This window comes from Pseudoliparis swirei, chromosome 3 (assembly GCF_029220125.1).
Source record: "Pseudoliparis swirei isolate HS2019 ecotype Mariana Trench chromosome 3, NWPU_hadal_v1, whole genome shotgun sequence".
In the NCBI taxonomy this organism is placed as follows: domain Eukaryota; kingdom Metazoa; phylum Chordata; class Actinopteri; order Perciformes; family Liparidae; genus Pseudoliparis; species Pseudoliparis swirei.
In genome coordinates this window covers 793052-813728 of record NC_079390.1, presented here as the reverse complement: position 1 = coordinate 813728, position 20677 = coordinate 793052, and the positions used below count along the sequence as shown (strand labels likewise).

General features: G+C 53.6%; 1 protein-coding gene across 1 annotated transcript in view; it reads left to right on the top strand.

The window, feature by feature from the left end:
- The window catches only part of shroom1 (shroom family member 1), a 28533-nt gene extending 11524 nt beyond the window's left edge, over window positions 1–17009 (top strand). The window contains 9 exon segments of the mRNA XM_056442813.1: window positions 7310–8702; window positions 8705–9821; window positions 9956–10127; window positions 10263–10315; window positions 10709–11344; window positions 11434–12009; window positions 12596–12725; window positions 13541–13813; window positions 15207–17009. Of these exon segments, the coding sequence (XP_056298788.1) occupies window positions 7442–8702; window positions 8705–9821; window positions 9956–10127; window positions 10263–10315; window positions 10709–11344; window positions 11434–12009; window positions 12596–12725; window positions 13541–13813; window positions 15207–15455 (4467 nt within the window). The 5' untranslated portion in view covers window positions 7310–7441 and the 3' untranslated portion in view covers window positions 15456–17009.
- The last annotated feature ends 3668 nt before the right edge of the window (window positions 17010–20677 follow it).

Genomic DNA, 20677 nt, shown 5'->3' with positions numbered 1-20677 from the left:
TCTTATTAGCTAATGTTAGCTCATGTTAGCTTATATTTACTCTTCTTAGCTCACATCAAAAGGGCAACTGGGCTGATTTGAAGCCGCCACAAAATTAACAAACATCAAATCAAATATGCATAAGACGGAAAACAAAAGAAAGTGTCTGTGTGAAAGTAAGCATGGGGTCTGTGTGTGTGTGAAAGTAAGCATGGGGTGTGTGTGTCTGTGTGTGTGAAAGTAAGCATGGTGTGTGTGTGTGTGTGTCTGTGTGTGTGAAAGTAAGCATTGTCTGTGTGTGTGTGAAAGTAAGCATGGTGTGTGTGTGTGTGTGTCTGTGTGTGTGAAAGTAAGCATTGTCTGTGTGTGTGTGAAAGTAAGCATGGTGTGTGTGTGTGTGTGTCTGTGTGTGTGTCCACACAAAGGGACAGTTGGTGAGTTATTACAGATCCTAACTGTGAGATTAATGAATGTTCACATTAAAGGAACATGTGTAGTAAAGTCAATGTTCCTCCGGGGAAGGCGTGACCTCTGTGACCTCTGTGACCTCTGTGACCTCTGTGCTCCTGATGAGGTCGTACAGTGACGTATGGCTGACGTTCATGAACAACAACCCAAGAACAATAGATTGTGTTTAAGGGTAATATTTTCCCTCAATGATGGTGTCATTGAGACTTTTCCCACCTTGAACAGGAAGTGGGTCATTTTGAACAGGAAGTGGGTCATGTTGTTGTTGTGCGTCTTGTTTGTACTCTGCTTCCTGTCGGAGGACGTCTCTTCTTTCTCTTTCTCACTTCAAGATGTTCTTCCTCCTTCCACACATTCCTCGACCAGGCCCTCTTGTGTCACTGTGGCTCCCTTGTTGTTGTTGTTGTTGTTATTGGTCCTGAATACAACAGTAATTGTCTCAGAAGCCTTCAGCAATGCAGCGTTCATGATTCACAGAGCGCTCGCTGTGAAGCGCCTCGTTGCCACTTCCTGCTTGATGGTTGTCGAGCTGATGATCATTGATGAGTTGACTGAGTGAGGTGCGGCAGGTCGTCCACCTGCTGCAGAGGTCAGAGGTCAGAGGTCAGACAGCTCGCTCACTTAGAGGTGTGAGACACGTGAACTCTGCCCGGCAACACACGGCCTCCCGCTGCACTCTGTGTGTGCCACGCACATACAGGAAGCGGCATTTCAGTGTGTGTGTCTCTCTCTCTGTGTGTGTGCGAGAGTCTCTGTGTGTGTGTGTGTGTGTGTGTGGGAGTCTCTGCGTGTGCGGGATCTTGTGTGCGTGTGTTTCTGCTTGTGTGTGTGTGATCTTGTGTGTGTGAGTGAGAGTCTCTCTCGCTGTGTGTGCGTGTGTGTCTTTGCATGTGTGTGAGTGAGAGTCTGACTCTCTCTGCATGTGTGTGAGTGAGAGTCTCTCTCTCTCTCTCTCTGTGTGTGTGTGTCTGTGTGTGTGACAGTCTCTCTGTGTGTCTCCCTGCATGTGTGTGTGTGAGTGTCTCAAAACATATTTAATCGAAGATCAAACTTTTAGTCGGAGGATAGAATATCTCCACGAGTCCCTCGGCTCGTTCTCTGGGAGATGACGATGAAGATGACGATGGCGATGACCTCGCCGTGTGGCGTTGAGGGAACGGCTGGCCTTGCCACCGTCGTTCCCACGTGTCTGCTCGTGTTCTTCACCTCTCTCTCGTATGACGTCATCGGCTATCCTCCCTCGTCTCTGTCCTCCATCTTCGTCTTCCTCGGCCTCCTCCAGGCGCCCGGTGGTCTCGCGGCTGCTCGCCGAAGGTCACATGACCACCAATGAAGGTCAGGAAATCTAAGAATTTACATCGTGAACAAGATTATTATTTTTTCCTCCGTGATTTAAACACAAAACCTCCAAAACACGTCGAACGATGAGCGTCAGCGTGGATTATGAGAGATTATGAGAGATTATGAGATGTCTCTGATCTGGGTTTAAATGTTGAACTACACACAATACACACTCTATACACACAATACCCACTACACACACAATACACACTACACACACAATACACACTACACACACAATGCACACAATACACACACTACACAATACACACAATACACACACTACACACAATACTACACACACAATACACACAATACACACACTACACACTATACACACTACACACACTATACACACTATACACACTACACACACTATATACACTACACACACTATACACACTACACACACTATACACACACACTACACACACACAATACACACACACACAATACACACACACACACACAAACACACACACACACACAACACACACTACACACACACACACACACACATACACACACACACTACACACACACACACTACACACACACACACTATACACACTACACACACACTATACACACTACACACACACTACACACACTACACACACTATATACACTACACACACACTATACACTACACACACATACACTACACACACACACTACACAATACACACAATACACACTACACACACAATGCACACAATACACACACTACACAATACACACAATACACACTACACACTATACACACTACACACACTATACACACACACACTATATACACACACACACTACACACACTATACACACTACACACACACTACACACACACACACACAATACACACTACACACACACTGCACACAATACACACACTACACAAAACACACTACATACAATACACACTACACAATATACACACAATACACACTCCACACTAATGGACAGGAGCAACACGATGAGGGCGTCAGAGCGGGGAGAGTTTGTCTTTGTGACGTTTATTTTGTTTTGGGGGGGGTGGAGGCTGGGAGGTCACCCATCCACCCACCGGCCTCACCACGACACCCCCTCCTCCTCCCATCCTCCCCTCCTCCTCCTCCGCTCCTCCCCCCCATCTCCCCTCCTCCTCCCCTCTTCCCCTCCTCCTCCTCCGCTCCTCCCCCCCATCTCCCCTCCTCCTCCCCTCTTCCCCTCCTCCTCCTCCGCTCCTCCCCCCCATCTCCCCTCCTCCTCCTCCCCTCTTCCCCTCCTCCTCTCCCTCCTCCTCCCCCTCCTCCCCTCCTCCTCCTCCCTCTTCCTCCTCCTCCTCCGCTCCTCCCCCATCTCCCTCCTCCTCCCTCTTCCTCCTCCTCCTCCGCTCCTCCCCCCCATCTCCACTCCTCCTCCTCCCCTCTTCCCCTCCTCCTCCTCCGCTCCCCCCCATCTCCACTCCTCCTCCTCCCCTCTTCCCCTCCTCCTCCTCCGCTCCTCCCCCCCATCTCCCCTCCTCCTCCTCCCCTCCTTGGCTCGTCTCCATGTGCCGGGCTCCGGGGCCTTGGGGATGAATGGCGCCCAGCCTCTCCGCTCCGTCTTTGAAGCCGGCCAGGAATGTGAGGCCTCTTTTTCTTCTTCTTTTTCTTCTTCTCCTCCTCCTCTCTGTTGTTCGGCCGGCAGCAGCAGCTCTCTGTGGCGGTGAGAGATTTCCTCGCTCATTGTGCACCGGAGAGCCCGGACGTCATCGGCCGGCCAATCAGTGGCTCCCGCTAGGCAACGCCGGGTCTTGGGGGGGGGGGGGGGGAGGGAGGGAGAGAGAGCGAGCGAGGGGGAGAGAGGGGGAGAGAGAGAGAAGGGACTCGCTAGAAGCCTTCTCTCTCATATCTCTCCTGGTTATTTGGTCTTTTAGAGGAAGAACAAACACGTGGGTCACTCAGCAACACTTTGAGTTGTTCCTCTTTCCTTGTGGGTGAGTTGCTCCTCTTTCCATGTGGGTGAGTTGCTCCTCTTTCCTTGTGTGTGAGTTGCTCCTCTTTCCATGTGGGTGAGTTGTTCCTCTTTCCTTGTGGGTGAGTTGTGCCTCTTTCCATGTGGGTGAGTTGCTCCTCTTTCCATGTGGGTGAGTTGCTCCTCTTTCCTTGTGGGTGAGTTGTTCCTCTTTCCTTGTGGGTGAGTTGCTCCTCTTTCCTTGTGGGTGAGTTGCTCCTCTTTCCTTGTGGGTGAGTTGTTCCTCTTTCCTTGTGGGTGAGTTGCTCCTCTTTCCATGTGGGTGAGTTGTTCCTCTTTCCTTGTGGGTGAGTTGCTCCTCTTTCCTTGTGGGTGAGTTGTTCCTCTTTCCTTGTGGGTGAGTTGCTCCTCTTTCCTTGTGGGTGAGTTGTTCCTCTTTCCATGTGGGTGAGTTGCTCCTCTTTCCATGTGGGTGAGTTGCTCCTCTTTCCATGTGGGTGAGTTGTTCCTCTTTCCTTGTGGGTGAGTTGCTCCTCTTTCCTTGTGGGTGAGTTGTTCCTCTTTCCTTGTGGGTGAGTTGTTCCTATTTCCCCCTGAAGGGTTATTTGGGAGTTTTTCCTGGTCCGATGTGAGGTTTTGGGGCAGGGATGTCTATGTGTACAGATTGTAAAGCACTCCGAGACTAATTTGTAATTTGTGAAATTGGGCTATACAAATAAACTGAATTGAATTGAATTGCTCCTCTTTCCATGTGGGTGAGTTGGTCCTCTTTCCATGTGGGCGAGTTGTTCCTCTTTCCTTGTGTGTGAGTTGTTCCTCTTTCCTTGTGGGTGAGTTGTTCCTCTTTCCTTGTGGGTGAGTTGTTCCTCTTTCCATGTGGGCGAGTTGTTCCTCTTTCCTTGTGTGTGAGTTGTTCCTCTTTCCTTGTCGGTGAGTTGTTCCTCTTTCCTTGTCGGTGAGTTGTTCCTCTTTCCTTGTGGGCGAGTTGTTCCTCTTTCCTTGTGTGTGAGTTGTTCCTCTTTCCTTGTGGGTGAGTTGCTCCTCTTTCCATGTGGGCGAGTTGTTCCTCTTTCCTTGTGTGTGAGTTGTTCCTCTTTCCTTGTGGGTGAGTTGTTCCTCTTTCCATGTGGGTGAGTTGTTCCTCTTTCCTTGTGGGTGAGTTGCTCCTCTTCCATGTGGGCGAGTTGTTCCTCTTTCCTTGTGGGTGAGTTGTTCCTCTTTCCATGTGGGCGAGTTGTTCCTCTTTCCTTGTGGGTGAGTTGCTCCTCTTTCCATGTGGGCGAGTTGTTCCTCTTTCCTTGTGTGTGAGTTGTTCCTCTTTCCTTGTGGGTGAGTTGTTCCTCTTTCCTTGTGGATGAGTTGCTCCTCTTTCCATGTGGGTGAGTTGTTCCTCTTTCCATGTGGGTGAGTTGTTCCTCTTTCCTTGTGGGTGAGTTGTTCCTTGTTGCTCGTGGAGATCTCTGAACTTTCCTTGTGGATCATCTCTCAGCTGTGACTGTCGATCCTTCCAGCTCGGGCTTCCCGGCTGTCATTGTGTTCACTTCTCTCGTCTCCTGTTGTTGTGGTTTGCGTCTGAGGCTATTTTTTCTGGCCGGTCACCCTCCGTCTCAACACCCCCCCCCCCCTCCTCTCTGTACATTTGTTCACTGCCTCTCCCCTCCATCACTTACACTTGAGCGCTCCCCTGTTTGGGAGCCTCTCCCCTCTCCCCTCTCTTTTTACACACACACACTCACTCTCACGCTCACACTCACACACACACCACAGATCAGAGGGGCCTTCATAAACACATGGAATCCCCTCTTCATACTGTAGTTTGAAAGGCTCTTGGGAGGTGGAGGTTTTGTGTGAATGACTCGTGTCACATGACCATCGGGGTGGCGGCGGCCATCTGACCCGATCCATAAAGGCGTCGGGGGTCATTTACCTCAGGCTGTTTTACATGCGCTGGCGGGAATGACTTCCATCAACAAGAGCAAAAGTAATGCTGCAGCCTTGACCTTTGACCTCTGTGCATGCATGACGCTTCAGCTTGCTGACAGTCGATGAACGGCATGCACGAGACACGACTGCATGTCCTGTCATTAGAGTCCGCCGTGAAACACAAACCCATCATTACCCGTCGGCGGCTCTGAGCTGTCGTTCTTCAGATGCCGTGCGATGGCAGCAGGACTCTGTGTGGCATCTCTTTACGTTTCAAAACGCTGTGTGCCTTCACAGGAAACGGGGAAACTTGAGAAAGAAAGTACTGGAGGAGTTTTGAAGAAGCCAGAGACTCAATAATAAAGAGGTTTTAAGTATCCCAGTCAAAACTAATGGGCTGTGAGGCGGTTGAAGTGGTATTTGCAGGTGTTGTGTTGGTTGATGTTCCTCGTGGCCTCGCTCACAGGGCTCGTGTAGTTAGTTTAATCTCCCCCGAATCGTTCCGTTGTCGGCGATTATTCGTCAAGGAGCGGGTCGAGAACAATCCGGTAAAAGGTAGAAAGGTCGTTGCAGGTTGCCGTTCGGGAGTTCTGTTGCTCCATGTGGAATTCCTGACATATTTCCATGTGTGCGCTCCAGAGTGCAGCGCTCGCCTCCGGGGGGGGGGGGGGGGGAAACAAGACTATAAGCAGATATTGTTGCTGCCGTTCTACCAGCGCCTCCACGTTGCTGGTTCGGCTTAAACAGTTTTCTACTGGGGTGGAAAAAAGAAAGACGACATCTCGAGGTACGACTAAACCGAGCTGCAGAGAAATGTAAAGATACGTAAAATATCCTGAGAAAAGAGGATTTTCTTTTTTTTCATCTGTCATTTTCAGACTAAATGATTAATTGATTGTTAAGATTATTGTTGGTTGCTCTCTAATTTTGAAAAATATATCTCCAATAAATATAGAACAATTATTATAATAAACTTGTCATTCTACCAGCACCTCCACCTTTCTGGTTCGGTTTAAACAGTTTTCTACTGGGGCAAAAAAAGAAAAATGAGATCTCGAAGTACGACTAAAGCGAGCTGCAGAGAAACCAGAAATATCCTCTGAGAAAAGTGGATTAATAAAAAAGAAAAATCTGTCATTTTCATACTAAACGATTAATTGATAGTGAAGATTATTGTTGCTTGCTCTCTAATTCTTTAAAAGAGAGTATGAGTGAAAAGTATATCCCCAAAGAATGAAGAACGATAACATTATAATAAACCTGTAGCAGCACTTCCACGTTGCCGGGTCGGCTTAACCCGACATCTCGAGGTCCGCGTCGTGTCTCCAACAGGTGGAGCATAATCTCTCACTCCAGGAATTTGACCTAGAAATGCCAGCACAGATTTCTCTGCGGTGACGAAGTGCTTCCAGGGATCTGGGTTCTTGATGGTGTTAACGCGAAGAAGACGAGGTGCGAAGGTGTTTACGATGGTGAGTGATGACGTCGCCGTGTCCTCCGTTCGCACCGTGGACACGCCGCGTTGACGACCCACTACAAACATGTGTGTTTGTGTCGCGTCGTCACGCAGAGCAACGGGCGGTTTGAGGCGCGTCGAGTCGTCGTGGATCCGGAGTCGAGACTCGATAACCAACGAGTCGTGTGTTTGTGTTTCCTCCCTCAGGAGCGAGCGAGCGGCCTTTGAATCGACGCCTAAATGACCCGATGGCATCCGGCGTGACGCGAACACGTCGCCGGTGATACGTGCGACGCCTCGACGGCCCCTCCCCCTCCCGCCCGTCGCCCCCGGTCCTCCATGGATTCCTACAACGTGCACTTTGAGAGGATGAGCGACGTGGACCTGCATCCTCGGAGCCTGCCCGTCAGCCGGCTGTCGCCGGCCAAGTCCAACGGCGGCCTCGGCGACCATCTCGCCCAGCACCAGCACGGCAAAGGAGACTCCGCCTACAGCTCGTTCTCTGGCGGGTCGACCGCCCCGGACTACCCGTCCCCGTTCCTCCCCGACGACCTCCAGCCCGCCTCCTTCGGCCACGACGCCGATCTCAAGTACGTGAAATCCATTTGCCATCCGACCCAGGCCCTGCAGGCTGACTCCAGGCCCGCGGACCGGCTCTACCGCTCCGTAGAAGCCATCACGCAGCGGTACCGAGACGACACCGGCACCGAGGTCGACCGCCTCGACGGTCTCCACGGCAACGACAAAGCTCTCTCGAAAAAAGAGGGTCGTCTGGGGGCTGACCCTCCCGTCCGCCCTCCTCCGGTGCCGGCACGCCTGGATAGTTTTACAGCCACGAGGAACTTGGAGAACGGCCGTGTCCACCATCAAGGGACCGAGGTCCAGCCCAAAGCCGCCGGCCTCCAGCCACAGCCCCGCGGGCCCATCCCCCACAAAGCCGAGCCGGCTGACCCGGACACTGACCCGGTGTACTCGGTGTGGAGAGGCTCTCAACAGCCGCCGAGCTACCGCCTCCACCTGCAGGCTCGCGACCACGCCGCGGCGCCGCTGACCCCCGAGAGCCTTTCCATCGCCGGCGAGCAGCAGAAGCCGTCGAACGTCCTGGACCGGTCGCCTCCCGGAGGCGCCGGCCAGCCCGAGCGGCCGAGGCTCCGGCGGCCCTCGAGCGGCGGCGGATGTAACGGAGACCACCCCGACGGCGGCCATTTTGAGAGTCAGCGCAAAAGGGCGCACTCGGCTCGCGATCGACTCGGATCGGAGCCGACGCCCCGGAGCGCCGGTCCGAGTCTAATCAACGGCAGCATCCGGCACAAAGGCCAGTTCTACTTCGTCACCGGAGTGTGTTCGCCCTCGGCGTCTCTGTGCGGCGGCGAGAGCGCGGCGGCGGAGACGCACCGGCTCAGAGAGCGGCGCCACAGCGCCATGGACCAGCCGTCCGGACCTCTTTGGGAGAGCTCTCGCTCGCCCGGCGGTGCGATGCCAGACGAGAGGGAGACGTTCGCCTCCCAGAGCGACCTTTCCTTCGGGGACCAGGAGAATCGGCGCCTCTCGTACGTCTCGACCCGGTCCTCCCGAAGCTTCGACGCCTTGGAGGAAATCGACGCGCTCAGAATCGAGATATCGGGCGCCACACCGCCAACAACCACATATTCTACTGCGGCCCGGACGGGAGCCGCCCGCCTCAGGAGGTCGGCTCGCCGCACGGCGGCCGCAAGAGGGAGGAGCCGGCGAAGAGAGGGAAACGGCCGCCGCTGGGGGACGTCGCCAGCGAGAGGATCAACAAGGAGATGACGCCGCTGCTGTACCAGCTCACCGGGGCCAGCAGGGCGGCGGCGCTGCTTAAAAAAGATGCCGATTTCAGCATGAAAGGGAACGACGGCGTCCCGAACCGAAGAGGTCGCGAAGACGAGGAGAGAGCGGCGCAGAGCGGCGGCGCTCTGGACGACTCGTTCACCAAGTACTACAAAGAGCAGCTGCAGGACGCGCAGTCGAAGGTCCTGAGGGAGACGTCCTACAAGCGGAGGGACCTGCAGCTGTCCTGGCCTCACCGAGTCCGGCAGAAACCCGAGTCCAGGCCCGCGGCGATCCACATCTTCTCCCCGTCGCTGGACTCCGCGACCTCCACGGACACGCTCGCGACCTCCGTGACCTCCGGGGAGACTGAGAGGGGGAGCGTCCGAGGAGAAGTGCGGGAGAGGCAGGAGGAGAAGGAGAAGGAGAAGGACGCCGGCCGGCCGGCCAACGTGGCCCAGCCCCAGGTGGCGCGCGTCGGAGGGCGGAGGCGACTGACCCAAGAGCAGAAGACGATGTACTTCTCCGAACCGGAGAAGCTCCACCAGCTCGGCGCCGCCCCCCCGGTCCGCTCCGCGTGCCGATCCTTCGGCAACGAAAGCGAGGCGGAGGAGCGCTGGCCGGAGGGCGAGCGGGGGCTGGTGGCGGCGCGGAGGAAGATGTTCGAGACGAGAGGCCGCGCGCTCTCGGCCTCCGGCCCGGCGAAGAGCAACTTGAAACACGTGCAGCACAAGGCGCTGGTGGAGTACATGGAGCGGAAGACGGGCCACAAGGCGGCCGAGGCCTCGCCGCCCAGGCAGAGGCACTCGCTGGGGGAGAAACCCTTCGACTGGGTCCCCAGGACTCACGACGGAAAACACGCCAAGAAGAAACTCCCCAGGCCTCATTCAGCGGGCCGCATCCTGGACTCCTCCAGCAGCTCCATGAGGTACCGACGAGAAGCAGAACGCCTGTGTGTGTGTGTGTGTGTGTGTGTGCGTGTGCGTGTGTGAGTCTCTCTGTGTGTCTGTGTGGCTTTTTTTTTGTGGTTGTACAGATCAAATAATTCATTTCCCCATTCAGGTACGCCCAGTTCTTCTCGGCTCAGTCCGCGGGCCAGTTGAATCCGCCCCGGTGGAGGGAGAGCCGGGCTCCGTCTCGGGGGAAGGCCGCCTCGGCCGAGAGTCTCTTGGACCAGCCGGAACCACCGGGCTTCTCCAGGAACCGGTCCACATCCACGCCGCATGCGTTCCAGGTACGTCTGTTCAGACTGAGACGGAATATAAGACGAGTTACTTTACAGTCAGTGAATATGACATTACATCTAGAAGATTGAATTCAAAAGAATTTAAGCGTCTACAGGCTCACGAGTTTTCTTCTGGGTCCGTAGGCGCTGGACTACGAGGAGGATCCATCACCAGCTGATCCTATGGAGACCTGGAGGTATGTATCAGCACTGAGACACACTGGGACATTCCTATTGGCTTTCAAGGAGAGGGAGAGGGAGAGGGAGGGAGAGATTCTGTAAAGAAGAATCAGTGACGAGTTCTCTCAGGACTCCATGATTACTGCCATGATGTTTATCAAATTGTTCATTTCTTTGAAGTAAAGCGTGTGTTATTTATTGCATATGAAAATGTGATTAATTATTAAATCAAACTTCAGATTAAATGTGATTACTATCACTTTATGTTGGACAAGAGAGAAACGTGCTTATTATTGACTGGAAGAAGAAGTGACCCTCAAGAGGACTTTGATAGTTAAAAGTTAGTTTTTTCCTTCAAAGTTCTCTGATTGTTTGGCTTGTGTTTAAACCTTTAAACTCTTCATCGTCAGGCCCCGGACGAAGGCCGCCGAGGAAGACTCCTCCGTGCAGCCGGAGGTCCGGCAGCAGCAGCAGCAGCGCCTCCGTGTGGTCGCCCAGAGGGGGAAGTCCATGGAGGAGCTCAGGGCGTGGAAGCTGGCGAGACCGTCGGCCATGAGTAGAAGCTCCGAGCAGCTCGATCGACTGTGGAGGGATCCACCCCGAGCGGCGGGACCGGCGGGACCGGCAGGACGGCACCACGGCGGCGAGAGGAGCCTCCCGGTCTTCGCCGGTGAAGCCCAGGGGCGGGACCGAGAGAGGAGGGAACCGACCGGGACGGAGCGAGCGGGCCAGGAGCCAGAGGTCGGAGGTCAGAGGAGCACTCGGGGACCGACCCAGAAGAGGTCTCCGTTGAAGGAGAACTCCGAACCCGGCGTGGACGCCACGGCGGCAACTAAGAGTTGGAGTAGCTCCGCCTCCCCGGCCTCCTGCTGCTCCTCCCGGTCCAGAGTCCAGTCTGGATCTCGCTGCCCGGTGGCAGACGAGCTCGGGTCCGGCCGACGGCCCGGCGAGACGTCGGCCGACCCGCCTTCCCCCGGAGGTCTGGAGACGAGAGACGGGGCGATCCGCTCCACCGCGTCCACCCGGACCGAGCCGCCGAGCGCCGGGTGAGATCCGGCCTCCGGTGGTCTCCACGGCAACGGCGTCCGGTTCCTCCTCTGGAATCGTCTCAACTCATCGTGTGTTTACCTCCCAGTAGAGTCCGGACCGCGGAGCGAGAGCCGAGCGACGGACCGCCCGACTCGCCCCGAGAAGTGTCCCTGAGCTGCGGCGTCACCACCGACCCGTCGCTGTGGATCCTCCGCCCGGAGGAGGAGGAGGAGGAGGAGGAAGAGGAGGAGGAGCCGGTGGACGTTTTCGACGACGAGTCCACCGGCGTGGCCCCGCCCCTGCAGACGAGCGAAACCCCTCCGTCGCCCTGCACCGCCGGGCCTGACTCGGACGTCAGTCGGCAGGTGGAGGAGAAGGAGGAGGTGGAGGAGGTGGAGGTGGAGGAGGAACATCCAGAAACAGAAGATGAGAAGTCGGGACGAACCCCGGAGGCGGAGGAGAGGGGATCGTCGGAGGGGGAGGGGGAGACCCCGCAGAGACCCACGTGGGAGGAGCTTGTCGAAGCGATGGTCAGGGCAGACCAATCGCTGGGCAGGGCGCTCTACCCGCTGGCCAATCGGAAGACGGCGCTGATGCTGATGGAGCAGCTGCTGTCGGAGGACACGCTGCTGATGGAGGAGCACTACAAGAAGAAGCAGGAGCAGAGCGGAGCTGCAGGGAGGTGAAGCAACACATGGAGAATATTACAACCACCAGAGTCACTGGCAGAAACGTTCCGCTGCTACGTTACACACATCCTGACTTTAACACCAGTTTAGAGTCTAACTCGTGTTCTTCGTGCCAATTTTATTAAGAGTCCTGGTTTGATGTTTCTCTATGAAACTTGATTCTAGTTTGAAATAAACACACACACACACACACACACACACACACACTTTCTTTTGTTGTCTGTCTAATGCATATTTGATTTGATGTTTGTTCATTTTGTGGCGGCTTCAAATCGGCCCAGTTTCCCTTTTGCCTCCTCCTGCACTGTGATGTTAATTTATCTGTTGTGTGTTTATTCTTTATTTTACTGTTTGAATTGTGCAAAATATATAAATAAAATATGAAGATCGGAGAAAATATGAGCTAATAAGAGCTGACCTGAGCTAAGAAGAGTAAATATGAGCTAAGAGCGAATAAGAGCTAACCTGGCTCTCGCCTTTCCACCCCCATTCACAGAGAACGTGAATGTGGGCGGATCGCCTGTGAAGTGGCACATTGACAGGATGTAAAAGACCTCAACACACGTTTCTTTTCTCCAGCGCTGTAACGATCGAAGGGGCTGAAGCGCCTCCTCCTCCTGAAGCGTCGTCGTCTCCTCCTCTCGCCCCCGACGGCCTCAAACCTCCGTGTGCAGACCTGCAGAGCAAAGCCGACGTCGCGGAGAAAAAGGTCATTATTCTTATTATGTGGGCAAAGCAGCCGATGACCTTTGTCCCGACCTCCTCGCGGCCCCAAAGCAAAGTTCACCAGCGGTAGAACACGTGTTTCATTCCTCACGACAGAGATACAAATGGGTATAAACCAGTTTGGATTTGCCTCAACGGGACAAAAGGAGACCTGCATGTCGCCCACGAGGTCCTTTTACTACTGGTGAGATAAATGGGCTATACAAATAAAAACCAGAACGGGCCCTCGGTAGAGCGCATACCTTCGCATATCACAAGATTGGGCATTGAATTATGAACATGTTGGCATTAGTTGCCAATTGGATAAAAATTGACCGCTCTATGGTAAAAAGAAGATGTTGACCTTTTCATGACCTTGACCTTTGGCCCGATCGATCCCAAAATCTAATCAAATGGTCCCCGGATAATAACCAATCATCCCACCAAATTTCATGCGATCCGGTTTAATACTTTTTGAGTTATGCGAATAACACGCATATAAATAAATACACGGCAATCAAAACATAACCTTCCGCATTTTCAATGTGAAGGTAATAAACTGAATAATGTGTCGCTAACAGTCCGAGATGTGCTGCATAAGACAGACCGCTGGTTCATGGAGAGAGAGTTGTGTCTGATGTCCTGTCTGCCTCTTCTCAGCTTCTCCCACTGGCTCATGATAACCTTCACATCCAGTACGCCTTCATTCTGCAGTGAAATAAAGTGTGTCTCCACTTCCCATCGGGCCGGTCCCCCCATGCGTTTCTCTTCTTCAGCCTCGTGTCCTCACATCCCTCCTCCTCCTCCTCCTCCACACAGAGCCTGTTGGCGTCGTACATCGAGGAGCGCCTCGGTTCCCTGGAGGAGACGCGCGGCGCCCTCCGGACCGAGGTCCGGGACAACGCGGCCCACGGCGACGCCCTGGAGGCGCTGGTCCGGGCCCGCTGCCCGCCGGTGGAGCTGGAGAGGTACACGCTGTTCATCGGGGACCTGGAGCGGGTGGTCAGCCTGCTGCTGTGCCTCTCCGCCCGGCTGGCCAGGGTGCAGAACGCCCTGAGCACCGTGGACCAGCACACGGACGCCGAGGAGAAGGTGAGGGAACCACACCTTTAGGGGCGGGGGGGTTTAATACTCCTCCTCCTCTCATTGGCCTTCATCGCAGCAGACTACGCTACAACAAGGCCTGCAAAGGTTTCCCCTGCACGATTCATGAGTAAAAGTTGCGTAACAGTCTGTAAGACACTGTTTTTAAAAGCTCTCTGTGGTGCATTCAAGGACCTTCCTGAATCCAGGATATCTGAAACATTTTTAACGTGCCTTTTTTCACGCATCAACGCTGCTTATTATATCGTGAATGTCTCCGGGGTTAAAGGTCAACTGAATCGGTTAAATAAGACGGCGTCCATTTGCACCCCTCAACTTGTTTACACGCACACACACACTGATGAATGCTCATAGAAGTGTTAATGTTATGTAACCTCACGGGTGTCGTTATTTACTGCATCTCATTTCGATGCCCCCCCCCCCCCTCTGTTTACTTTACAACAGCAAACACGCCACTTGGAAAAAGCTTTCCGGGCGGTTTTTAAAAGGGGTCAAGGTTTCTCACCGGCTGGAATTAAAAATATGTTATCTGCCTTTTTTATGACATCTTATCCGTGTTTATCAGACGCTCAAAGATTATAAGAGAAAAGCTTTTTTTTATTTAATGCTCTGAGAAAATAATTCTTTGAATTCATTCAAACACTCTCGGTAATTAACTTATTTTAAGTCGAGCATCTCGGGATCTGACTATCTCCCGGATCTCCTGCGTCGTTACCCATCTGTGTTTGCGTGGATGCACCGTTGGACTTCTCGACGTGTTCCCTGAACGCACCGCGCGCCGACGGCGTGTTCGAGGCTCGTTTGTTATCAGTGTCGCGATGTTTACACTGACTCACCGAAACTCCGGCCTCAGGTTTCGATGACATGTCCCTCCGCCCTCGGCCGACTCACTTTATTATTATTTTTTTTTTTAGATTATAAGACAATACATAGACATAACACCTAGAGGACGACGAAACAGAGGACACAACTTCCTAAAGTCAGAGTATTGAGAAAGAAAAATAACTAAAAAAATTTAAAAATGCATGTGTACATGTGTGCATGAGCTTTTAAAAAATAATTATTTTATTTAATTTTGTATTTAAAGAAACAAAATCCATGGATGATGGCAGATGTGTATGTATGTGGAATTGAATTGGTTTCCAGGCAAGGGGAAAATAAATAAATGAATTAAGATAAATTAACTAATCGACTTACTAACCGCACGTGGCCGTTTTTTAAAACGTGATCTTGCACTTTTCACACCCAACAACCCGAGAAGTACCGAGTCGGGCTAAAGAGTCTGCCGCGCCCGGCGGGTCCCACGCTCTGCGAAGGCATCGCGGCGACGCTTTCCATCCCAAACTTTTCCAACTTCATGACTCGTGGTCTTTGTTCTCAGCAATCTCTGGACGCTCGCCACCGTCTGCTGTGCAAACAGAGGGAGGACGCCAAGGACCTGAAGGACAACCTGGACCGCAGGGAGAGCCTGGTCTCCACCTTCCTGGCGCGCCAGCTGTCGGCCGAGCAGCTGCAGGACTACCGGCGCTTCGTGCAGACCAAGGCGTCGCTGCTCATCCGGCAGAAGGACCTGGAGGAGAAGCAGCGGCTGGGGGAGGAGCAGCTGGAGGCGCTGGCCAACAGCCTGTGAGGGGGCGGAGCCACGACGAGCACAGGCTCCTCCCCCTTCCTTCCCTGACTTTCCCTGGAGGAGGAGGGTGGCTTATTAAAGACATGCAGAGAGCCGTGCACTTGAGGACCCCCCCCCCCCCCCCTCCCTCGATGTGTCGCACATGTGTCGTTGACTTTGACCAGAGCGACGAGACGTCTCCTCCTCCTCCTCCTCCTCCTCCCGTGTGCCTTGATGTCGCTGTGGAGCGTCTCCATCAGAGCTGCTGCGTGGACGCCGTCCGTCCCTCACCTGTCCTCCTTCAAGAAGACGTCTGCGTGTCCGTGGAAACCCGTTCTAAGCTTTAAGATTGTATTTTGACCTGTGACAAGGCTTCAATGTAAAAGGGGGGAGGGGGGGGGGCTGCATCATGTACAGTAGATGAAGTTGATTTTAATCTCTTTTTTTATGTTTTAATTTTCAATGTTTTACAAATTTAAGGCACTAAAAACCAAAAAGGGTAAATGAAAAAAAAAAAGCACTTTGTAATCATCCATAAATGCACATTTCTTCAAATCCGATTCAAGCCATTTCAATTGAAAGCCTTATTTTAAACTCCATTTAAACTGTTCACTCATAAGCAACTTTGAGGACGTTTCCAGAAAAGCTTCCGGCTCATTCCAGACGTCATGAAGTCTTGATGAGTTCCTGCTGGTTCCTCACGAGGGGCTAAACTCTTGAAAGAGGATTACCAGTCAGCAACCATTACATCACTTTCCTCCCTTTGTGTCCCTTTAGTCACGGAGGGGACGCGTAATACTTGAAACACTTTTATTTTATTAAAGAGGAAAGTCCACAATCTTCACTTCAGGTGTCTTAAACTCATTTTCTCGTAACCTTTATTTAAATCTACTGTCGTTAAAAATAGAGACTCTTGAATCAAAGGACTTCATGTCATGTTTAAAAGAACCTGCTGTTGCTCTAGTGTGTGTGTGTGAGTGAAAACTCCAATGATGTCATCAAGTGATCAAAATGTTATGTATGACTGTCCTGAAGCACAGAACCTGTGTAAATGATATTTATGTTCCGCTGACCACAAAGAGGCCGAAAACGACGAAAAAACAACTGTCGACTAGAAACTCATGTTGAAAGATATTCCTCCCCCCCCCCCCCCCCCCAAGACCTTTCTCAGGAGATTTACGGCCCGTCGGCTTCCGTTTGCTAAACAAATGCGTGTTTGTTTTGGCCTTTGTGGACGCGGGCCGGTGTTGTTCCTCGCAGCCGGATGGAATTCCTCAAGAATGCAAAATGTTGGAGAATGAGAAAGGGAGAGAAGAGTGGGGGGGGGGGTTGAGGTCGCAGGAAGACGGGCCTGTTTCTGAAGAAGCATTTGTTTAGTTTGGAACAACATTGAGACGAACATAAAGAGAGACGTGTTTCCATGAGTCTGAGCCGGCGGGAGCAGAGACGTTTCATAATCCACAACTTCTGCTCAGTTTCACACGCGTGTGCTTTGTGTGTTTTTTCCTGTGCCTGTTTGGAGTTGTAAAGTCCAGGATGTTTGTAATATTGTGAATAAATTAAGGTCTCCCTCTCCCTCAGTGTTCCACATCTCTCTTCTTTGACCTCAGTGAACTGTGGCTCCGTTCGAGTTGAGCCGCTATCGCGATATTTGAGCTGTGAAAACGGGTCACGTGGGACGTTTGTGTCACATGATTCTCAGGAAGCTCCTCCCCCTTAAAATCCTTCATGGTTTCTTAGTGATTGAGGCCTTCCTGGAGCAGTTGCCCTTCTCAGAGCTCGACTCTGCCCTCTGCAGGCGAGTCAGCGCACTGCAGCTGAGAGTCTGGCGCAACCTCCTAAACTATTATAATAACCAGGGGTTAAATCTACTCGGTTGGGAGTTTTTTGTGTCATGTAATTGAACTCTGCACTACACCGTCTGTCTAACATTAAATACTGACATGTTTCATCATAATAAAGGAGTTCCTGGTTCCTGGCGCAAACTAGTGGAATAATCTCTAAAAAAACATATAATTTAGAGACTTTTAGTGCATTTAAGGAGATTTGTTTAGTCAGTCTCTTCCTCTCGTCTCTTTCACGCCTCTCTGTCTCTGGGGGGGGGGGGGGGGGTTTACCCTCGGGACACAGAGGCTTTGTTTGAACCCAAACCCTGATCTCAAACAAACCAAGTGTTGCCTAAACACACCTGGACGCCCCGGGGAGCCGAGGAGGAGCACCGAGTGTACTTTGCTAAATAAATTCTAAAAACACTCCATCACGTTCCCTCTGACGGAGCAGGGACGGAGGAGACAAGAAGGGCCTCCGTCAGACTAACTACGGATCATTAAGTACATGTCAGAAGAAAGGCGGTGTAGGTGGTGGAGCAGGTTGGTGGTGTAGGTGGTGGAGCAGCTTGGCAGTGGAGGTGATGGAGCAGGTTGGTGGTGTAGGTGGTGGAGCAGGTTGGTGGTGGAGGTGATGGAGCAGGTTGGTGGTGTAGGTGATGGAGCAGGTTGGTGGTGGAGGTGATGGATCAGGTTGGTGGTGGAGGTGATGGAGCAGGTTGGTGGTGGAGGTGATGGAGCAGGTTGGTGGTGGAGGTGATGGAGCAGGTTGGTGGTGTAGGTGATGGAGCAGGTTGGTGGTGGAGGTGATGGAGCAGGTTGGTGGTGGAGGTGATGGAGCAAGTTGGTGGTGTAGGTGATGGAGCAGGTTGGTGGTGTAGGTGATGGAGCAGGTAGGTGGTGGAGGTGGTGGAGCAGGTAGGCGGTGGAGGTGGTGGAGCAGGTTGGTGGTGGAGGTGATGGAGCAGGTAGGTGGTGGAGGTGGTGGAGCAGGTTGGTGGAGGTGGTGGAGCAGGTTGGTGGTGGAGGTGGTGGAGCAGGTTGGTGGTGGAGGTGATGGAGCAGGTTGGTGGTGGAGGTGATGGAGCAGGTTGGTGGTGGAGGTGATGGAGCAGGTTGGTGGTGGAGGTGATGGAGCAGGTTGGTGGTGTAGGTGATGGAGCAGGTTGGTGGTGGAGGTGATGGAGCAGGTTGGTGGTGTAGGTGATGGAGCAGGTTGGTGGTGTAGGTGATGGAGCAGGTAGGTGGTGGAGGTGGTGGAGCAGGTTGGTGGTGGAGGTGATGGAGCAGGTTGGTGGTGTAGGTGATGGAGCAGGTAGGTGGTGGAGGTGGTGGAGCAGGTTGGTGGTGTAGGTGATGGAGCAGGTTGGTGGTGGAGGTGATGGAGCAGGTTGGTGGTGGGTGGACAGGTGATGGTGGAGCAGGTTGGTGGTGGAGGTGATGGAGCAGGTTGGTGGTGGAGGTGACGGAGCAGGTAGGTGGTGGAGCAGGTTGGTGGTGTAGGTGATGGAGCAGGTTGGTGGTGGAGGTGATGGAGCAGGTTGGTGGTGGAGGTGATGGAGCAGGTTGGTGGTGGAGGTGATGGAGCAGGTTGGTGGTGGAGGTGATGGAGCAGGTTGGTGGTGGAGGTGATGGAGCAGGTTGGTGGTGGAGGTGATGGAGCAGGTTGGTGGTGGTGGAGGTGATGGAGCAGGTTGGTGGTGGAGGTGACGGAGCAGGTAGGTGGTGGAGGTGGTGGAGCAGGTTGGTGGTGGAGGTGATGGAGCAGGTTGGTGGTGGAGGTGGTGGAGCAGGTTGGTGGTGGAGGTGATGGAGCAGGTTGGTGGTGGAGGTGATGGAGCAGGTTGGTGGGTGATGGAGAGGTGATGGAGCAGGTTGGTGGGGTGGGTGATGGAGCAGGTTGGTGGTGGAGGTGATGGAGCAGGTTGGTGGTGGAGGTGATGGAGCAGGTTGGTGGTGGAGGTGATGGAGCAGGTTGGTGGTGGAGGTGATGGAGCAGGTTGGTGGTGGAGGTGATGGAGCAGGTTGGTGGTGGAGGTGATGGAGCAGGTTGGTGGTGGAGGTGATGGAGCAGGTTGGTGGTGGAGGTGATGGAGCAGGTTGGTGGTGGAGGTGATGGAGCAGGTTGGTGGTGGAGGTGATGGAGCAGGTTGGTGGTGGAGGTGATGGAGCAGGTTGGTGGTGGAGGTGATGGAGCAGGTTGGTGGTGGAGGTGATGGAGCAGGTTGGTGGTGGAGGTGATGGAGCAGGTTGGTGGTGGAGGTGATGGAGCAGGTTGGTGGTGGAGGTGATGGAGCAGGTTGGTGGGTAGGTGATGGAGCAGGTTGGTGGTGGAGGTGATGGAGCAGGTTGGTGGTGGAGGTGATGGAGCAGGTTGGTGGTGGAGGTGATGGAGCAGGTTGGTGGTGGAGGTGATGGAGCAGGTTGGTGGTGGAGGTGATGGAGCAGGTTGGTGGTGGAGGTGATGGATCAGGTTGGTGGTGTAGGTGGTGGAGCAGGTTGGTGGTGGAGGTGATGGAGCAGGTTGGTGGTGGAGGTGATGGAGCAGGTTGGTGGTGGAGGTGATGGAGCAGGTTGGTGGTGGAGGTGATGGAGCAGGTTGGTGGTGGAGGTGATGGAGCAGGTTGGTGGTGGAGGTGATGGAGCAGGTTGGTGGTGGAGGTGATGGAGCAGGTTGGTGGTGGAGGTGATGGAGCAGGTTGGTGGTGGAGGTGATGGAGCAGGTTGGTGGTGGAGGTGATGGAGCAGGTTGGTGGTGGAGGTGATGGAGCAGGTAGGTGGTGGAGGTGGTGGAGCAGGTTGGTGGTGTAGGTTGGTGGTGGAGGTGATGGAGCAGGTTGGTGGTGTAGGTGATGGAGCAGGTTGGTGGTGGAGGTGATGGAGCAGGTTGGTGGTGGAGGTGATGGAGCAGGTTGGTGGTGGAGGTGATGGAGCAGGTTGGTGGTGGAGGTGATGGAGCAGGTTGGTGGTGGAGGTGATGGAGCAGGTTGGTGGTGGAGGTGATGGAGCAGGTTGGTGGTGGAGGTGATGGAGCAGGTTGGTGGTGGAGGTGGTGGAGCAGGTTGGTGGTGGAGGTGATGGAGCAGGTTGGTGGTGGAGGTGATGGAGCAGGTTGGTGGTGTAGGTGATGGAGCAGGTAGGTGGTGGAGGTGATGGAGCAGGTTGGTGGTGTAGGTTGGTGGTGGAGGTGATGGAGCAGGTTGGTGGTGTAGGTGATGGAGCAGGTAGGTGGTGGAGGTGATGGAGCAGGTTGGTGGTGGAGGTGATGGAGCAGGTTGGTGGTGGAGGTGATGGAGCAGGTTGGTGGTGTAGGTGATGGAGCAGGTTGGTGGTGGAGGTGATGGAGCAGGTTGGTGGTGGAGGTGATGGAGCAGGTTGGTGGTGTAGGTGATGGAGCAGGTTGGTGGTGGAGGTGAT